This window comes from Seriola lalandi, unplaced genomic scaffold (assembly GCF_002814215.2).
Source record: "Seriola lalandi dorsalis isolate HSWRI2012SDOR001 ecotype SW California unplaced genomic scaffold, Sedor1 jcf7180002054898, whole genome shotgun sequence".
In the NCBI taxonomy this organism is placed as follows: domain Eukaryota; kingdom Metazoa; phylum Chordata; class Actinopteri; order Carangiformes; family Carangidae; genus Seriola; species Seriola lalandi.
The window spans coordinates 4,035,279-4,055,440 of NW_019525450.1; the positions used below are offsets into that span (position 1 = coordinate 4,035,279).

The window sequence follows — 20,162 nt, forward strand, 5'->3', positions numbered from 1 at the left end:
AATTGATTTGGCTGAATTAGCTAATGCACCTGCGAACTGCACCTTACATAAACATAAAACACTTCCTGGATTCCCGAAGGTTACCGTGAAGGAACTTTGAGTAATGCCGATTGGAGTGACATCTCTCCTGGAGAATCATGGAGAAATCTTAGCGATAGTGACATATTTTTCAGAAAAAAAAAAAAAAATTGATGGATGTTGGCTGGGGAAACAGATTGGCAGGCAAAACACTGACGGATGTGAGCAATTTAACTAATGACCAAATAACAGCACGCCACAGCGACCTAAGACTTTTCCAGAAGGAATCCTGTCTGTAGGTCTAAACATGTTAAATGAATAATTTTGGTTTTTCGCTTGTAGTGCTGTGTCCTTTGATGATGAATTCTCCCCAACTTGTGTAAGAGATGCAGTTGTGTGTGAGGCTGGTTATAAGGTGAGAGGGAACCATGAACTATAGATCTTGAATGTCTTGTCTGACTTCATCATTTTTGCGATAAAGATGATTGCATTGAATTATTTAGACAATCTGACAGTTTGTGTTGTATTCACAAAGGTTTGACTTTTTGGTTAGTGCACTTAGTTGCTTTCTTACTGTGAGTTAGATCAGAAGATCAATACCACTAGTAGAAATGTGTTTGTATACCACTACTGCTGTATAGCTCGATAAAACATTCTGATGGTAACAAGACTGCAAACAATTTCTATTACTGTCGATGCTGGGATTAGCATTATTTTCAAAGGGCATCGTGAACAGAGTACAGCTCTCCTGTCTTTATTAGCAGTTTTATTTTGATAAGCCACATTTCTTCCTGCCAGACAGTACTAGTCCGTGGTCCGTCACTGTTATGTTCTGTGCTACTACAAATATTCTACCTTTTAAAAATGAATGAATGAATTGAAAATGACCCAGCAGCTACAGCTTATCACAATGTTTTATAGACAGGTGGGTTGGATCATAAACGAGTTTTATGTCTTTAGATAAAGGTCTGAGGACAATTCTTAACACCCAAGACATATCAAAACATGTATGAAACACATGAATGAGCGCATAGACTCTGGGGGACACAGGCAGTGTAATATGTTAAGAATAATAGTTTTGGTTACGCATGCAATATACGCTTCACTGTTCAGTTTGTTAGGTTTAATAAAATCAAAGGCAATCATGGTGCAAAGTATTTTTACCATACTTTAGAACTAAAGGGAGATTTCCCTTCATAAGTGGCATCAATCTCTGCATCTTACTCTGATTCCCAAAATGTTGAAACTATTCCTGAAATATGCAGATTTTGTGCTTTACATCCCAAAAATGATCCAAGTGCCAGGTGATTTATATGATTGAGATGCTTAGAGACCAATGGACTTAAGTCAGTGTCAGTGTGTATTTATTCATGTTGATTTAAGGTAGATGTAGATATATTTATCATCACACCTCTCATATCTTAATACTGCAGTAACTTCAGTAATAGAAAAATTAGGGCTGAAAAACCAGGTCTGACTAAATTCACCTTCTGCATGAACCATAAAACCACTAATAAAAGTTGTGAGAGGAAAGAGACATGAAAAGAATGGAAAATAGTCAAAAGTTAGCTCATTTCATTTTCCATTTCTCCTGAATAAATCACAGCTGGTGAGAGGAACTTTACTCTCAGATATATGTTTGGAGGGGAACTGTCCAGTGCTGAATTCCATTCTGTGCACAGGCAACATCTCAGATGATAAAAACCCTCTCAGAGACCGTTGGGCCTTTTCATCACTGAGGTAACATAAATGCAATTTTAGGATGTTCTCAAGTCAAGAAGTATAGTTTCCCCTTCACTCCTCAGAAAACCTTCATATCCGAAGAAATCAAGTGAGAGGTTTTTGTGTAGTTTGGAGTGCTGTAGTTTGGAGTGAGGCCAGGCGTTCCCCAAGGCCTCATCCATCTGGTGCTGCAGTCTGATCAGATTGGTTTTCATTCCATTTCATATTGTCTTAAAAAGTAGAGCTTACGACTAGGATCCTTTTGAGATATCTTTTCACGTTTTAAAGACTTTTACCCGTGACTCATCACGACGTTCTATGATTTTATTTCAAGTGTAGTTATGTTCGAAACAGTATACTGCATATGTCTCTCTGCCTGCGCGGTGCAGTGGAGGGTCAGAGGCATCAGCAGAGATTAAGAGCTGTGGCTTGCAGCTTGTCCCCACTGGTTGGGCAGGTAGTCACCCGGTGAAGACCTGTGCCCCGCTGTGCGCATCTCTCCAATAAAGTGGGTGCTCAGGTATGAAAACCCAGCATAAGAGAATGTTGTAAATAAATCACTGCTTACATGTGTCACTTCATCACACCCCACCTCTGCCCCACCCCTTGCAGCTGAGGGTCTATAATTTGACACGACTGAGTCTTGATTACTATTTACTGTGTTGTCAAGGTGAGAGAGAGACTCAACTTTGTGGGTAAACAGATTCACTGTCACCGCTCCACTGAATCAGCTAGTGTTGACTTTACATTCACTCGCTGTCTCCCATCTCCTCCCTCTTTCTTTCCTTTCTCACTCCTCCCTGAAGATTGCAGTTGTCACAGCTCTGTTTTGCTTTTGACACGACAGTGATAGAACAGCAAACTGGATCACACTGGCTGACAACAAATCTTGACTTTTTGAATTTTGATTAAAGGCAGGACATTATTAGTAATGAGGAATGTGTTGTATGACACCATAAATTCAACCAGCATAAACTCCAGCCTTGCTGCTCTGTACTGATAATGATTTAAACACATATTAGTATTTTGATATGGTAAGTGATTTTGCAGATTTGGCATTAGAGAATAAATGAATGGGTGTATTTATAGAGTAATGAATATAAATGATGATTGTGTGTGAGTGCACATTTGACAAGTCCTTTTGACATCACTTTTTAGTTTTAATTAAAACTAAGGGTGTTTTAACACCTTTTATATTTGGTGTGTGTGTGTGTGTGTGTGTGTGTGTGTGTTTGCTTGGCTTGGTTTGGGCTGGTGTGAGAGCAATCAGTCAGACTCGGGACTGTGGACTAGACAACCACACCAAGACTGAAAAGTGCAGTTTGTTTGTGGTGTGAAAGCAAAACATATTTCATAATAGGAGATATGTGATGATTTTAGCATAAATTACTGTTAAATACATCTGTTGAGTATGAACTCAACAACAGAAAGTGAAATCTGTTTGAGCAACATATATATTTATGCAAATAATTTGGTAACCACGGTAACATGTTTCTGTGTCATCCACATGAGTGCGAAGATTTTCCCTTGGTCAAATGTTTTGTGCTTGTGTTGTTTTGGCAGTTCTTCAATACGGAGTACCAGAACACAGTGTCCTCCCGTAATATCACTGCACAAGATGCAGAATGACAGACAGAAATCTGTCCAATCAATTACTTCCTTTCAGTCCGTGCAACTTCATGTGCGGCTCTTTATATGTCTTCTTTGTCTGAACCGGGTGAACAACAGGTAAACTTTCCTGTTTTCACACTAGAGTTTCTTCTGTGATTGGTTTGATACATGAAGGTATTTTAACACGTGTCAAACTGAGACTCCACACATACAGCACATCCTTCAGTACAGTGAAGCTGAAAACATCCAAGTGAAGGGAAAATAAGCAAAATATATTTTTGAGTGAAGCTTTAAACTGTTAAGTAAGACATCATTTTTCTGCTCTTCCTCCAGGTCCAGTAGCTGTGATCAGTGGTGAGGAAGACTCTGCCAGCCCCCTTCATCACGTCAACCATGGTATTATTACCCCCTGCACTCTAGATGCGGGTCCTGATGCGGTTGTCATAGGGATGACTCGTATTCCCGTGGTGGAGAATCCTCAATACTTCAGACATGGACACAACTGCAACAAGCCAACCACCCGTAAGTCTCTTTAAAGTTTCTCTTTGTTGGCACCCCTTTATCACAGCAGTGTGTCCCTCATATGAGGCTCAGTATACTGAACTTGTAAGGCATTTAACAAACATAAACCTCCATTGAAAATAGCAACATCTGGTCAGAGAGCCAGATACCAAATAGGAAGTTTTTATGAGACTCATTCCAACCATTGCATCTCCAGTGTAATTTGCTGTTTATCTTTACAATTAGATGTGCTAGGGCCCTTGGGGTAATAGCATAATTTCAGTGTCATCTACAGAGTCATTGTGATTGTATGGTGTTAGCATATGGTGGCACAGTTCCAGGCACTTTACATAGGATCTGTTTAGACAAAAAGCTGCCTTCTCTGTACTAGGTAGTGGTGTTCAAACAGCCCACCACCACCACCACCCCCACTCTCCCTCGGGACTCATGTTCCAGGTTGGGAAAAGACAAGACCACTTTAAGGCCTAATTACTCACAATTACATCAACTGCTCAAGAGAATCAGCAGAAAACAACTGTGCCAGCAGCCAGCCGCAGCCTGCGCCTGCTGCTTCCCTTCCAGATGATACTAGTCAAACCAACTGGATTTAGTCGGAGAAACGACTCTCCTCCTTTCTGGATGGCAGCACACCAGATCAGGCTATCCTGGTCCTGTTCAACTTCAAATTGCATTGTTTACATCTTGGCTCACTCTCAACATGGCCGTTGGTCAGGCTGGGATAAGTTGACTTCTGAGTTGGAGCCAATGAGAAGGAAGGAAATCCCATTTAGAGGTGATAAATAAATGACGAATCTTATGTATTATGAATTACATGAATTGTTAATGGCCAGCCGGTGACTGATTTATAACATCTCATGCCTTGCACAGGAGATCTGATTGTGAGCTAATGAATAAATGACAGTGCACACAAATGAAACTTTCTCTCGATTACTGTGCACCTGGAATTGAAAGTCAGCCCATACATGTGCATGATGGCAGCTTTGACGTACGCTTTACCAAATGTTCTTTTTCTCAGACTACAGCATCCCTTGTCTTTTTTTTTCTAATTTAATTCTCTGTACATGCATGAAAAAGGAAACTGTGAGAAATGAACCCTGAATTCATCACAAGGTCATAATGGCCACTGCTTTCTGCCATCGGCTGGAAAAACAAAATGGCTCTGAATGGCTTCTGCCTCTGCAGCTCATTCCCTGAATATGAATGTATTCTTTACCCTCAGGATACACACACAGGGAAAGGAAAAGTCTGTGTATCCATGTGTATATCCGTATGTGTGTAGGTGTACAACAGTGGAACTGAAGCTGTGCATGTATGTGGATGTAGGCGTTTTGTTAGCGTGGCTCGTAGGTAGAGCGAATCTGCCGATATGTCACCTCACTTTCCTCCAACTGCTCTGTGGTTTGATAAGTGTCTTCAGCCAGGTCTCCCTTGGGTCTCCATTGTCCTGCTGGCCTTGCTCAGTCTGATTGTTTTGCAGCGTCACGTGTCAACCAAAGAGCTTCACTCAGCTCACACACAGTATGGCTGCTTTATTGATGGTCGTAGCCACCAATCCATAATGTATTCATTCATTTACTTGAAAGCTTCTTATCCAGGAGAATAGCTTGCTGCCAGGGTGTCTCTCTCTCGCTCTCTCTCTCTCTCTCCCTCCCTCCCTCTCTCTCACACACACAAACACACACACACAAACACACACACACACGCACACATCCACAGAGAGAGAGAGAGACCTCTCCATAGTCACACCAGCACACATAAATTTCAACACACCCACACTTCTTCTTACCTATGTCAATCAAGAGTTCAGGTCAGTCCCAGCCTGTTTCCCCCAACAGTCCTCTGGGTAATTTATAGTGTTCCTCACTGTTGGGCTATGTGCATTTCAAAATCATCTCCAACAATAATAGTGAAGAGGGGGGGACAGTCTATTGCTGTTGACTGGCTTCTATTAAAACAGCTTCATGTGATCGGAAATCACCTGCTGCACAAGTCGCATAGTCATATATATATATACATATCATATCATATCATATATATATAAAAATATATATATACAATATCTTTGTTGTGTTGTTTGTATCTTTGCTGTTAGGCTGTAGCACCTGAACAGTAGAAGTAGAAGAATAGAAAAGTGCTGCTGTCACTTCCTCACTGCAGGAAGAAACATGAAAAAAATGACATAAAAATCATCCAATTGTAGTCGTCCTCTAGTTGAACCAGTGACCTGTAAGCATACCGTTGTAAAGAAGCTCGAGAGATTGAGGGCATTACGAAAAAAAGCGTTAGCAAATGTGTTGTCATTCTGATGCCAATTTAAAAACATGAAGCGCTGTCATGCAATTGGTTCATCTTCCGCATGAACCAGTGGCCTCGAATTTTCAATGCGGTAAACAGCCGAGCCGTGACTGATTAGGACGTTTGTTGAGATCAGCCGTTTTTTTCCAGTTGAAAAAGGCCAATCCTGGGGAAACGTAGCCGCATTAGGGAGATAAAGGCTGAAAAGGCAGAGGACAATTCTTTAGTCTAATGACAGATCCATATCTAGCGGGACTCGCTGTCTCCCAGCAAGTGGCTTTGTTTTATCACTCAACTTGCTATTTTAATTACGGATTTGTCACATCCCGCTGGCCAAAATTAGACAATAGCTTTTGATGTTGGAGTATAGCGCGTATCCTTTCATTATATCCATGTTATTAGGGATATCACATGTGGGCACAGCTCGGACAAACCCATACTCTGTCCCCTCTGCTTTTGGAGTAACAGAGACATAATTATGCTTAAGGTGATGTTTTTGAAGATTAACATGTTTCCAGCAGAGACAAGGAGTAACTAATTTCGTAGCTTTAAAGTTCAGCAAATGAATGGAAATAGAGAGCAGATTGATTGAGAGGCAGTAATCCTCCAAGACTATTATTCCATGAATTATATTTTGAAAGAGAACAGCCCCACATTCGGGCCAGTTGTGGATTCAAACAAGCTACTTTAATTTGTAGAAGTCCAAGATATGTTCCCTCAGCTCAGCTCAAAAAAGAGCTAAACAGAAGAGCTTCTTCTCTAAAAAGATGCATGATGATGCCAGGTGCAATCCTGTGAAAACTGTATTTAGACTCCATTCACATTGAAATGATTCCACCAGACAAACTTCCAGAAGTGCCATTTTTTTAGTCTACATACAGTACAGCTACACAGACTAAGCAGTATGTAATTAAATAAGTTAAAGAGTAAATTGAAAATGCTTGCTTCTGCAAACGCATTTAATTGGAGGTGTGAAGATGCTCAATGAATCAATGAAAATACTAAACAATCTCTCCACGTCTTTGGCTCCTGACACTGTAAACTAAAAAAAAAACAGTTGCTATAACAACTTACAACAACACATGACCAATTTGGTCATTAACATGAGAACAAAGGTGGATGTTAAAATAACATCGTCATGAGTGTTGACAGGTCAGCGCCGTAATGAACAGCTCATTCCCATCACTGAGGCAGTAGAGTAAAACACACCCAGACAAAGTTTCTACTGTATCTGTGGGGACTAATAGCTCAGGGTGGATATCACGCCTCTCCTCTCAGACGTCAAATACAACTATTCTATGCAGGCAGTCAAGACATTTAAAGAACTTCCCCTGAGCAGCAAGTGTAAAGTACTTAGTGCTTAAGTGTACTTAATGCTTAAACTTTAATCCAGCAATAACACCAAGGTTGTGCCCAGAGAGAAGCTATTGTTAAAAGGAAATCAATCACAATTTTATCTGTATATATATGCTATGGAGCCACTAAATATACAAGACATAATGAAATAAATATCCACTTGAATAAATTGTGTAAATAATAAATAAACCAATAAATGAGTAAAGAAAGAAATTATAAGACATTGTTTTTTCATCATGACCATAATAAATACAGTGTACAGGGACAGAATCTAACATTTCCTCTTGTTTTGCTTAACAAGGTTGAACATGCTGCTGTAGCTAGCTGCTCATATTACTGGCTGCACTTGTTTGTGAGATTGTGAGGAGGGTTAGGCTAGTGCCTCTCACTTTCCAAAACCAACAATTCAACATTCACGCCCATTTCACACAATGATTGTTGTGGAGGCGACAAAGGCAGGAGTTTAAACTTTTTTTTTTTTTTTCATACCTGACACAACTATTTCTAGTTCTTTTTGAGCAAAACCCAGTCCTTCTGAAAATGGGCTGCTACGTGTTTGGTTGAAAGGTGAGGGGGGCGATGATTGGTGACAACTCCACTGTCATTGAAGTAACTTTATTTAGTAGGTTTGTCATTATGAAATAAAAGTGTCATTAAGAAAAGTACCATTATAAAGGACCGCTATAATGAAATAAACTAGATAAAAATAAGAATGATGCAATAGGATTTCATAATAAAGAGGTGGCTGTTATTTATGAATTCAGTTATTTCACAATTTGTTGGTTCATTTATTCATTTTACATAACTTGTTTATATGATTACATGATGATTTCATAAGATTTAATCATATCACATCATATTTATTTATATATTTAATGTGGAAGATTATGGAAGTCCGTCTGTCCGTCTGCTGCCTGCCCTTTTATCCTTGCAGCCAGCTTATTCCTTGTCTTCATTTCCAGACATTTCTGACCATAAAGTATCATCAGGATGATTTTACATCTTAGCCAGGCATTGGGGGTAAGTCACACAGGCCGGAGTGTGCACCGAGGCCAGGCAGCAGCAGCAGAGACGCAGGCCGGCAGTCAGCCAGCCGCCGCAGGTTAGGAGGAGATTCCCGCTGAGAGTCAACAGTAAATGCTGGTGTTCATGTCACAGTTGCCCAACGATGCCAACTGACACAGAGCCCCTGCGCTGCAGTGAATTTAATGGTGGAGAGCATTTTGTATGCTATTAGCTGCTGGATGAGTACCTCTCACCCAACTATTAACACCCTGCAGGGCTCTTTATGTAGACGGGCTAAACTATAAGTATAGTTTTTATTTTCCTTTGGATTTCTTGGTAAGTCACCAGAAACTTTGTCAATTTTTTTGCAAGTTAGTCTGAGTATAATGTTAATTGCTCTTAGTATCAACACATTTCTCTTGTAATTCTTTGTCTCTGTGTTTGCACCATTAATCACAGAATGTGTGATAAGTAACCAGTTGTAAAGATTCATGACATGCTTGAGTTTTAATCTAAAGTTATAGAAGTAATATTTTATGAGCGCTGAGCTAATGTAGAAGTGTTTTTTTTTTTGTTCTTGATTGTCCCTCATAAAAAATGTATGATTGATATATAATAACTTTATGTGCAAAGTAGCTAAACATAGAGCTGATGCAGGAAATAAGAATTAGTGAGGATGTCCTCAGCATTTCTGACTGAGCCGGTGCATCTCACCATTAAAGCATCTGCCCTGCAAAAGACATGTTGTCAATGACCAGGAGACACACATCGATCCACCCATCGCGCACACTCAGGGAAGCTGTGAGGCAGAGGAGTATTAACACACACACAGACACACACACACACACAGACACACCCGTGAGGCTGACACACACGCACATGAAAGCTCAAAGTTGGCAGGTAGATGGAGAAAAACACAGCCTCACACATCCACATAAACACACACATACACACACATACTTACACTGGAAAAAGTTGGCAGGTAGCTGTGGTGAGATGCACACACACACACACACACACCTACACACAAATGCGCACACACACAGGTACAGAACAAAGCCCTCCAAACATCTGTGCTCCCCCAGAAGCCTGACCTGACTAGCTGAGTAAATCTAGGTGCTGCGTTGTCTCTCAGCCTCCAGGGAGAATGTTTGCTGGCGTCGAGGCCTCAGGTGAGCCAGGACAAATGAATGATGCTGAGCTGCGGGATAGAGATTTAATCTCAGGGCTTTTCAGCGTGCCAATCTGGGTAAATAGGCTGCAGGACGCTGCCGTAGTCCGCCTGCAGAGGAAACTGAAGGTTAAAGTAACTTGTCCTCGCCACCATCGTCAGGCATGCTACATAATAGCTGCTTTATTCCCATAAGTGAGGAGAATGAGGTGGTCAGTGGTTATTTAGCAGCTGAATGAAACAAACTGGGATAAAATATTTACATCCAGGAAATAAGGAAGAGAGGGCACCTGGCACAAATGAAAAGTTAAACAGGTGTTCGATTTTGCGTCTTAGCAGTGGACACAGTGATATTCTCTGAGGAGCCCCCCATTTTCCTTCATTAATTTGCTGCAGTTATGTAGACATTATTTAACTGTTCTACAGTCAAGTATCTGTTAGTTGTAATCTCAGGTGCACCGTGAGGAGAGGCAAACAAGGCGAATGTTTAGGGCCCCCAAGGGGAAAATGGACCCCCGACAGCCTCTAATATTGGCACAGCCTTAAAGACACTATATAATGGCCCTGATGATGTGTGATGTAGCTAGCATCTACCCAAATTGTAAACTGTGGCGTCTGCCAATAGTCTTCGATTGTCCTCTTTGCCTGGGGTCCTCCAGAGTCTAGGATCACCTCTGGTTGTAATACAAATCTGGAATCTCTTCAAAACCCCCACCCACCCGGCTGTAATGACAACACACTGCATACATTTAAGTAGTAATGCCATTATAGGCAAAATAAGTTAAACAAGTTTGTTTCAACTATCAACAACAATCGCTAATCTTCTATTATAGGGGAACTCCACTGCATATGTGAAATAGCTGTGTATAAAGCTCTTTGTGGCTGCATGAAGTCTGATAAATTTCCTCATATGATGTCACTTGAGTCAGCGTTGGTTGGGGCTAAAAGATTACAAGTTAGAGAGTGAAAAAAATGTGGGGATGACAGAAGTGATGTTACCAGACCTCTGTAGCTACATTAGCCACTACTAGTACGGACCCAAACCTGCAACTATTACTAAACTGTCAGCGGTCAAGTTGCATTCCAGTTAATGCAGGCACCTGGAGTGCAAAGCTAAATCAGTAGAGTCTTCTTTTAACGAAATGACTGGTTACAGTAAACACTGTGTTTACTGTAGTTTAATGAAAATGGAAATAAAATGCCTTTTTCTTCTGCGTTAAGTGCAATATAAACATTGAGATAGATGTGAAATTCTTGTATTGTGCTCTCCACAATTACTGCGGTGTCAAATGTGAACCGAAAGCAGAGATGTTCTGTTAATTATAGTGGTTACGCTCACCCTTTGGACAGATCGATGCGCAGGGTTTTCAGTGTGATCAGTATGATGAACAATGAAGTACATCAGACACAGAGGGAAACAAGAAGATGAAGTTAAGTAAGCGTAATTTCAGTATTAGATGCTTGTGGATTTTTCCTCATAACGTAACCTTTTTTGAATAGCATTTCAGTGACTATGTTTTCATCATGTGTTCTACAGGAACTATTTCTTGGATTCTCCCATAAGTAATAGTGGTGCAGGTGTAAAAATGAAATAACACTTGTTACTTTGGAGGTGACTGTAGGCACAGTCACGATGTGATGATGGATGTGGTCACTTTTATATCACAACACCCTTCTTACTCTTACAATACAACAATACATCCCTGTTGTAGGTAATATAGTGCATGTCAGTGTGGTTCTGTGTATCAGTCTGTTTATGCTCGAGTCTCTTTTTGGAAACAAAGTCTCTAAATGGGTTTGAAAATTTGCCAAAACCTGTTGACAAAGCTGTGAAGTTGACAGCGATGTTCGTCTTACGGGAGGAACAGTGTCACTGCTGTTCTGCTGCCTGATGTAGAGTCTACATAGCTTGTTGAGCATGAGGGAGTTCAGACCGGCTCATCAGTTATTCTACTCAGTGACATTTAATTATTCTTTCTCTTGACACATTTTGACAGCTAAAGGCAGGTTTTGAATCCTTCCTGACTGAAATCTAACCTATAATATACAGCGGCTTGTTACTTTTGATGCCTTAAAGAGGGCTAAAAGGAATTTTTACAAAACATTTCCCAGAGTGAAAGTGCAGGACGAGTTCATGTAGTGAAGGCAGACTATGTGAGAAGTAGCAGGCAAAATGACAGACAGAGAGGTGAATTGTTAAAATGGTGGAGTTAATTTCACAATTAGTGTGCTTCAGTTTAGTTAATTTACATAATGACAAAGATAAAAGTGAAGATATTCTGATAAAAGTGATTAAATATGATTAAAACAGATGCTAATTTCCAATTTGCACATGTGAGATAAGAAATCCATATCCTATAAGACCTCACCTCACATCACTGTAAAGGAGAAAATAAATAAAGTAAAAGTCAAGATAACAATCAAACACTAACTTCTGAGGAAAAGTTAGAGAAATAAATCTGTTGTTGCTCCAGCTTTAGGGAGTTAAAACTTTTTTTTCTAGGCCTCCACCTGCTGATGGATGACAACCTTCACATTCTTTTATATTTTTGGCAATTCACCAACTATCTCACCCATAGAAGCTTAATGACGGGTGCAGCCACTGAATAAGCGTCAGTGGATGGATCATCAGCGTGACAGGCAACCGCTAGTAAGGCCAACACTGATCCTGCAGTGATCATGAATGATGGGGGATTGCAGGGAAAAGAATTAAAGTGAGGGATAAAGATAAATATTATTCATATTTCTTAAAGACAGTACAGTAGTAGAGAAGAATTCAGCTGTGGAAAGATGTTCGGTAAGTCTGGAAACTCTTCAGACTCGCCGCTTCTTTGTCACCTGAGAAAGTCTCAGAGACATTTGGCCTACAAAAGCCAGTCATAACACATTTTGAATTAAAATGTATGTGTATCGACTTAAGGATGTTTTTCTCAAGTCTTGGAAAGCAGATTTTTGGAGGATGAAGATTTGACAGCAGTGATGTGTTAGTGTCCCTGGTGGGGCTCTCACCCTGCAAACTGGCTGCCAGTTTCTGCAGACACCTCTGTTCTGATCTACTTTAAAACTGGGACATTTCTTCATATTCAACACTGATTTCAGAAATGTTGGTAGATACCGTCTGGCGGAAACACCAGAGGAGCAGGTGACACTGGTGGTCTGGTGATTCTGGAGAAATGACAAAACTCAAGAGGAATAGTCAGACTGAACCAGTAATCTGTGACTGTGACTCATGGAACATTTCAGAGATTGAACTATTTGGTGGTGGTAGGTAAAGCCACAAAAAACACTGAGGAGTAGCAGATCATATACAAGCTGCGTAACAGAAAAACAGGTAGCAAGGGTTACAGTCCTTTCTTTTGCAATTTTAAGTGAAACATACAACTTGACTTAAATATGAACAATAACATTAAAGCATTAATCTAACCTCAGTCTTGGTTGTCCAAGTGTTTAAGCTGAGCAGCCAATTACTGTTGAGTTAGAATGAAATGAATCTGATTTCACATTTTTCCTTGTCATAATACTGACTCTCTTACATTCTTCACTGCCATAGAAGAATGTCTTTCACGTTGTTCAGTTACTGGTGAGGATGCTGAGGGTACTTTACACTTTTCCTTTGTTTTATTTGAAGTGGTGATCCTTAAGAAGATATATTTGTGGTTTGAAGAACCAAAAAACATGTATAAACAATGTAGTTTTACATCTCCTCTCTCAGGCTTCTTTCTGGAGCTCTAGTAACATAATTGGTCGGTGAGCCAATCAGAAGTGAGGAGGCTCAGAGCCTCTCTTCTGATTGGGTGTTTCCTGAGTGATCTAATAAAAATATAGTAGACTTCAGGTAAACACTCAAGGCTTGGGGCACGGCTGAGAGCAGTGACTGCTATGTTGTGACATCACAAAGTTACAGAACTCGTTTGAGGGCTCAGTTTCTCAATACAGACTATGTGCATTTCTCTGTGGACTGAGCACTACTATACTTTCACTCATCTATACTTTCATTAATATAGAACCTAGACCTGCTTTATAATCAAAAAAGACAAGAAATCTCACTTAATACAGTATGGGACCTCTAAGATACCATCATAGGGATCTTGTTTTCAAACAAATCAGGTGGAAACATTTAAAACTTAGCCCAAGACAGCACCTCATCAAGCTAGCATTAGCTCAATTAGCTTGATAAAATCTACAGCTGATTAAACCTGCTGGCGACAGTTGACGTTTCAGTAAAAAAAAAATGTCAGTCTCCTGCTAGAAATGTGGGATGCCTAATTTTGAGTGGTGGTAAATCTGAGACCCTTATCACACCGTCATATACCTGCACAAATGTGCAGTGTGAGAACTGAAAGTGTCACATGGTTAGCACATCCACAGATAGAGATCAAATAGCAGCAGGTGGTGAGAGAAGCTGAAGCGACACTGACTTGTCTGTGTTGTGGTTGCTGATGACCTCGGATTGATGAGCTCTTGCTGCAGACACATCAGTGTTTCCTCAGTGTACACTGACCTATGTGCTCCTGAGGCCTCAATAACATATTTTCTCTGATACATATACGAGACATATGTGATTGTGAAAAACTCAAAGAACGTACAGATGGAGGATAATAAATATCTTCCATCCTCAACAACATGTTGTCATGTCTACCAAGAAGAATGCATTAGTCTTGGTGGCTTGGCTAACAAGAATGTATTGGAAGCCTGAATATGAAGTGCATAGTAAGACTAATGCATTATGTCTCAGCAGCATCATGGTCAAGAGACAGAAGAAAAAGCTGTAAAAATAAACTTTTATACACAACAGTATGTGTACAAGGACATTCTCTTTCCTAAAAGGAAAATATGCAAATCTGACATTGATCAGTTCAACTTGATTTAATTTCTGCCTCTTTCTTTTAATAATTCATTATTATTTCATTGTGCCCCGTTTATTTATTGTCTATTTATTTACTTTGCAGTGAAATCATGAGTTCATAAAGGTTTTGGACAGATTAAGAAAAATAAGGTGACTGTTTTTCAGTTGGTGTCATTAGCCTTTACTGTTTGTGTAGTTGTTAGATAAATATGGCACACTGATTACAAATATTAAATTGAATTTAATTCTAAAGGTTTGCATTTAATTAAACCCTTAACAAAGCATTTAATTTAACATTTAAAACATTGTTGTGGCCCTTCACCTCTTTATACAGTTCTCTGTTCCTAAGCATTAACCATGCTCACTTCATTTCATTCATATTCTAAAGCGGAGAGAGCCGCTCGATGACGCCCCACCTCGTACATTCACATAATGCCTGCATTTAAAGAAGCAGTACATGGTACAGTTTTTATGGTAAACCTACAACCTGTCTTGTTCTGCTCCGAAGCCAACAACTCCTGCACCCTCCCCATCTCTCATACTCATACTGAACCTGGCAGGAATCGGGGTAAAATGTTACCAGCAACACCCACCAGCTTCCATACTTTTTGTCTCACTATTTCATTTTTTTTTTTCCCCTGTATCTCTGTCTTTCTCACATATTTCGTCTTTTGCTCTCATGAATGTGGTCAGCCTGCAAGCCTGGACAGTTTTGTTATGCTCATCAAAAGAGGAGTAAGCTTCAGTTCTGTGATCACAAACACTGCAAACAATCACAAGAGGGGAAAACAATGGTTGGACTTTCCAACCCTGTAAATGATCCTGTTAGAGTGAGTTATTAGGAAAGAATAGAATAAGAAGCATGGGGAGAGACAGCGGGACGGTTATTTTATTTTACTCACACAGACTTTTCAGAAATAGACATTTTACAATTCTGTCCTCATTAGAAAATATCCCCTGGAGTTGTCTCAATACCAACAGTAAAACCAAGGAATCCAGATAAGAGATTTGTAGCTCTGCAGGTCCAGTGTCATCTTGCCGTTTGCGCTTCACAGATTTAAAACCACTTGAACCCGAATGTTCCCAGCATTCTCTCTTAAGTAGCTTTGAAGTTAGATAAAACATTTTTTTTTTTTTTTTTGGCAGTTTGACATCACATGTTTCTGTAACTGCTTTTTTCAGCACTTCACTGCAGCTGAATCACACTGATATTGAGAGAAATATTCAAACAGCTTTTTTTTTTATTATATATTCATCATTACATCAAACGGAGAATTTTACATGTTTTGTGCATCATTTTGTACACACTTTGTTGCATTTTACCATGACATCTTTAGAGAAGCTGTAACTTCAGAAACCTTGAGATCATGACCAGAATTTAAAATACTGCAAATTAGCAGCACCCACATAGTGTAGCACATGCATGAACTCTGTACTCTGTCCTTGCTTCATAAATATCTTTCTATCCTTTTTCTGTATTTTCCATGTTTTAGAGATAGGGGAGTTTCTGCAAGTAAAAGACAGAGTTTAATATCTCAGAAAGTTTTAAAAAATGACTTTATATTTCTCTTTCCGCCCCCTTTCTCTCCCTGTCTCTCTGTGTTTCAGTTGTCCAGCATATAAAGCGGAGAGACATCATCCTGAAGAGAGAGTTGGGTGAGGGAGCGTTCGGGAAAGTCTTCCTGGCAGAGTGTTACAACCTGAGCCCCACCAAGGACAAGATGCTGGTGGCTGTCAAGGTACATCTTCACTGTGTAAATGTTTGCATGTATGTTTTTCTGCTCACCACAAGTTGTAAAAAGTGGTTATATAAGTCACCGTAGCCTTTCTGTCAGTCTGGCCATTCACCTTTGACCTTTCTCGTCAACAAGGTGATTCCGTCTGCAGAGCTGCTGTTGTTTTTTTTTTTTAATTTAAACTCTGGAGACTCCTTTGTGTGAAAATCCCAGGTGATCAGCAGTTTCAGAAATACTCAAACCAGCCGTCTCACACCAACAATCACGCCACATTCAAAGTGACTGAGATTCTGATGTTTACATTTACATTTACTCATTTGGCCACTTACAAGCGAGAGCCATCACTAAAGCTCCAGTGCGGTCGGAGACCTCGGTGTAAGTACTAAATCTATTCAATAAGGTGAAGTGCAAGGAGATGAGGTAAAGAGGTGCATTGAAAGTGCATAATGCATATTAAGTGCTTGTTAGGTATGTTAGGTTGTTAGAGGTGTTAGGGGAGGAGGGGTTCTCAGAAGAGATGAGTCTTCAAGAGATTGTCACAATCTAGTTCAACAGTGTGTGACAAAGAGAGAGAGACCACATATAGTCCGTAAAAATGATAAATGTTTGAATTGTGTAAATGACAAAAATGGAGCAGGGTGTGTCTGTCAGCAGCTCAGTATCTATGCAGTGTCTGTGTGAGTGAGTGGTGAGGAGGCCAGGTGAAGAGATGGAGAGGATTGGTCTGCAATCCAGCCTCCAGCCCACTCAGGTGTGTTGCGTCCCTGACAAGATCTCAGCTCCACCCATCAATTTCCTGAAACAATGAGACACAGCCAGGCAAGAAAGACGGACCAGATAGTGCTACCCCTGTGGTCATCACAAGACTTCCTCAATGGTGGAACTATAAACGAGACCAGGAACGCTGTGGCCAAGAAGGAGCATGAGCCTGTGTGACTGAGTTCACAGAAGTCACTCTGAAGGAAAACATTAGCGACCATGAGTAGCCAGTGGAGGTCAATGAGCAGCGGAATGACATGTGCCCTTTTAGGCTGATCGAAGACCAGATGCACCGCTGCATTCTGGGCCATCTGTAAGGGTTTCACTGTGCGTTAAGGGAGGCCCACCAGAACGGCATTGCAGTAGTTAATCTGAACATTAACTGAAGCTCCTGACCCGTATCTGCATGATATTATGCACTGCACTGCTGCCATGTGATTGGCTGATTGGTGGACCTAGGAAGTGCCTGGTGAGTGCATCATTGTGTCTGCTACTGTCAAGCACACTGGCTGTAGACCCACAAAGCAGACTAAGACGAAGGTCAAGTTCAAAGTTTTAATCAGTCCAAAAATCGGTACACAGGTGATCAGTCAATATGGCAAAATTATCAAAATCATCAGGCAAAACTCGCTGGTCAAAAAAGAGGCAAAATCACACAAACACGAGGGACAACACAAGAAAATGCTGGAACGCTCACGGGGGGGTAAAGACGATCTGGCAACACATGAGGGGAAGACAAGAACTTAAATAAGGCAGGGGAGACAATGAGACACAGTTGAAAGACATTAGGGCGGGGCAGGTCATCACACAGGAGGGAAACTTGACAAGACAGTGGTTACCAAATAAAACAGGGAAACATTAAACACAAGGAACCATGAGCTCAAGTAACTTGGCAGCTCATGACAGCTACGGCTGAACTACCAGGTCTGGCCCCTCTGACTTGACAGGGAGTTTCCTCTGAATGCCATGGCACTGGTATAACCATCATTCCTGCTTGTGTAGCTCCACTAGTCTTACAAATAGTAACTTCTTAGTGTACATCAGAAATCACCATTCACTGACCTGATGCATCTTTTAAAGGATCACTGATTCCTATCCTCACCTAAACAAAGCTGATCCTGACCCAGGTGCACTACTGGCTGGTCCACGTGACTGAATAGGCAACTTCATTTGAATGCCACGCCATGGCCCACTGAGGTGTCCGACCACCATCACTGAATACCTGGTTCCACTAGACTTATGAATAGCCACTGGGTGCTCCGAGCTGTACCTGTCGTTGTATCCACCCAACACCTGTTGAAGTGGCAGGAACCAGCATTTACTGTCAAACAAAGTTAATACAAGTGAACTTCCTTTTTTCTTTTAAAGACTTTAAGGCACTAAAGCAATTGTCCTTGTGTGGCAGCTCTCAGTGCCTTTACAGCGCTCACCATTAAGTTGTGCTTGGCAGCTCCCAGTGTGAATATGAGAAACGGTATGAATGTGAAGCAGGGTGAGACCGACTAAGAGGTTGCAGACTCAGCAAACTTCCCCAGGAGAGAAAGTCAGAAACAGCTGAAAAAGAAAAAGAAAAAACCCACCCTCGCCTCGTCAACGGGAGAAAGTCGTAGAAGAGGTTAGATGAAGATGATGGAGTGTCTGGCTGTCACTTCCTTTCCTTAGTATTACAGGATTAACAAAAAGCTGTTTCATAATAAGCCTCCTCCACAATTATCTATTTGCTTTAAAACACAATGCAATGTGCATTTTCATCTGAACATGTTCCTGTCTGTGATAAAACAGGAAGAGGCTCTCTGAATACTCTTAAAGGTCAACAAAGGGAAAATTCACTGCAGCCCTTTCCCTCAATTTATTGTAGTCGAGCACTTGAAGGTATTGTTTTGGAGGGATGCCCAGACAAGAAACATTTCCTTAAGAGTGCGGTTTGATTTGGTAATAGAATTTTATGGCCATTTTACCTACTCTGCCGTACATCTCAACCACCTCCAGCATTTCACTGCAGGAAGAGCACATACGGGTAAATGTATTTCTATCCCAAGGTCTTTCCATCTGTATGTCAGCAGCAGGCTGGGAAAGCAGGACTCAAGGCCGAGAAGATCAAGAGGAGCAAGTTGCTTTATTTTCCTGTTGCTGATGAAGTGTCAAGAGTCTTTTTTTTCCTCCAGTTGAGGCTGCAATAATGCGCCTTATTGCTGTTATTTGATTTTCTTTCCCACCTTTTTTTCTAATACCGGCGGCTTCAACTGACATCCCATCAAGATTTGATATTTCATGTGTCCTTCACTTGAAAAGAGTTCGAGGGACTCGCTACTTGATGCTATTACCAATCAGATCAATTTGTTGTGTGTACAGTTTTTGTTCCAGCTGGCTGCACCTGTTCTGCCTGAGCTTTACAGCTGTAGTCATCACTGCCTTAAAAGCAATGCACAGGATTACTAGGTGGATATAATGCATAGATGCTGTATACTGTATCACTATACCAAGATGCCATTGAATCTGGACGGACTCGTTCACAGTTTCAAAGCTATGTTGTTAAAGATAAAGGAAATATGAGTAAACTTTGTGTAGATTCGGTGTTGTGTTTACCACAATAACTCAGTACCTGAACAGCAACAGATTCCTCTTGTCATTTCCTCCATTCCTTCCTATGGAGTCCTGGTGCAGGTGTGGACCGGCTGGAGGCAGTGACAAAAAAGTCACAGTTTTCTGAGCGTAAGACTAGACTAGAAGTGTGTTTCCATCCACTCGTTTTTCATGCAGCCCTGTTCAAACCTGTGTACTCAACTCGAATCTGTCCTTCATGTACATGCTGAGCTGCAGCCCGTGTGCCGGAGAATGCTGTAGAGACTGCTTAGGAATTTTGGCGCTTGGCGGATTCATTCATATAACAAAGTCAGACAGTAGATGCAGTGCCTGTTAGCGTGTTAGCCTGTGGCTATTATCCACAGACTTTGGAGAGAGACTGAGTTAGTATTAATAGTTGTAAAGTTTTATTGTTTCCACATTGTATTTTGTTATTTTCTAATGCTGATACAACGTATTTGGAGCATCAACACACTTGATCATCCCAGCACCACGATTTAGTGGAAAAACCAACAGCTGTCGAGCCATGTCACTCACA

The 20,162-nt window shown here is 40.8% G+C and overlaps 1 protein-coding gene across 1 annotated transcript in view; it reads left to right on the forward strand.

Moving 5' to 3' along the window:
* ntrk3b (neurotrophic tyrosine kinase, receptor, type 3b) overlaps nucleotides 1-20,162 on the forward strand; it is a 173,179-nt gene that overhangs the window by 127,683 nt on the left and 25,334 nt on the right. The window contains exons 11-12 of the mRNA XM_023429753.2: nucleotides 3,685-3,873; nucleotides 16,155-16,285. Of these exons, the coding sequence (XP_023285521.1) occupies nucleotides 3,685-3,873; nucleotides 16,155-16,285 (320 nt within the window). The remainder of the gene's footprint in view (nucleotides 1-3,684; nucleotides 3,874-16,154; nucleotides 16,286-20,162) is intronic.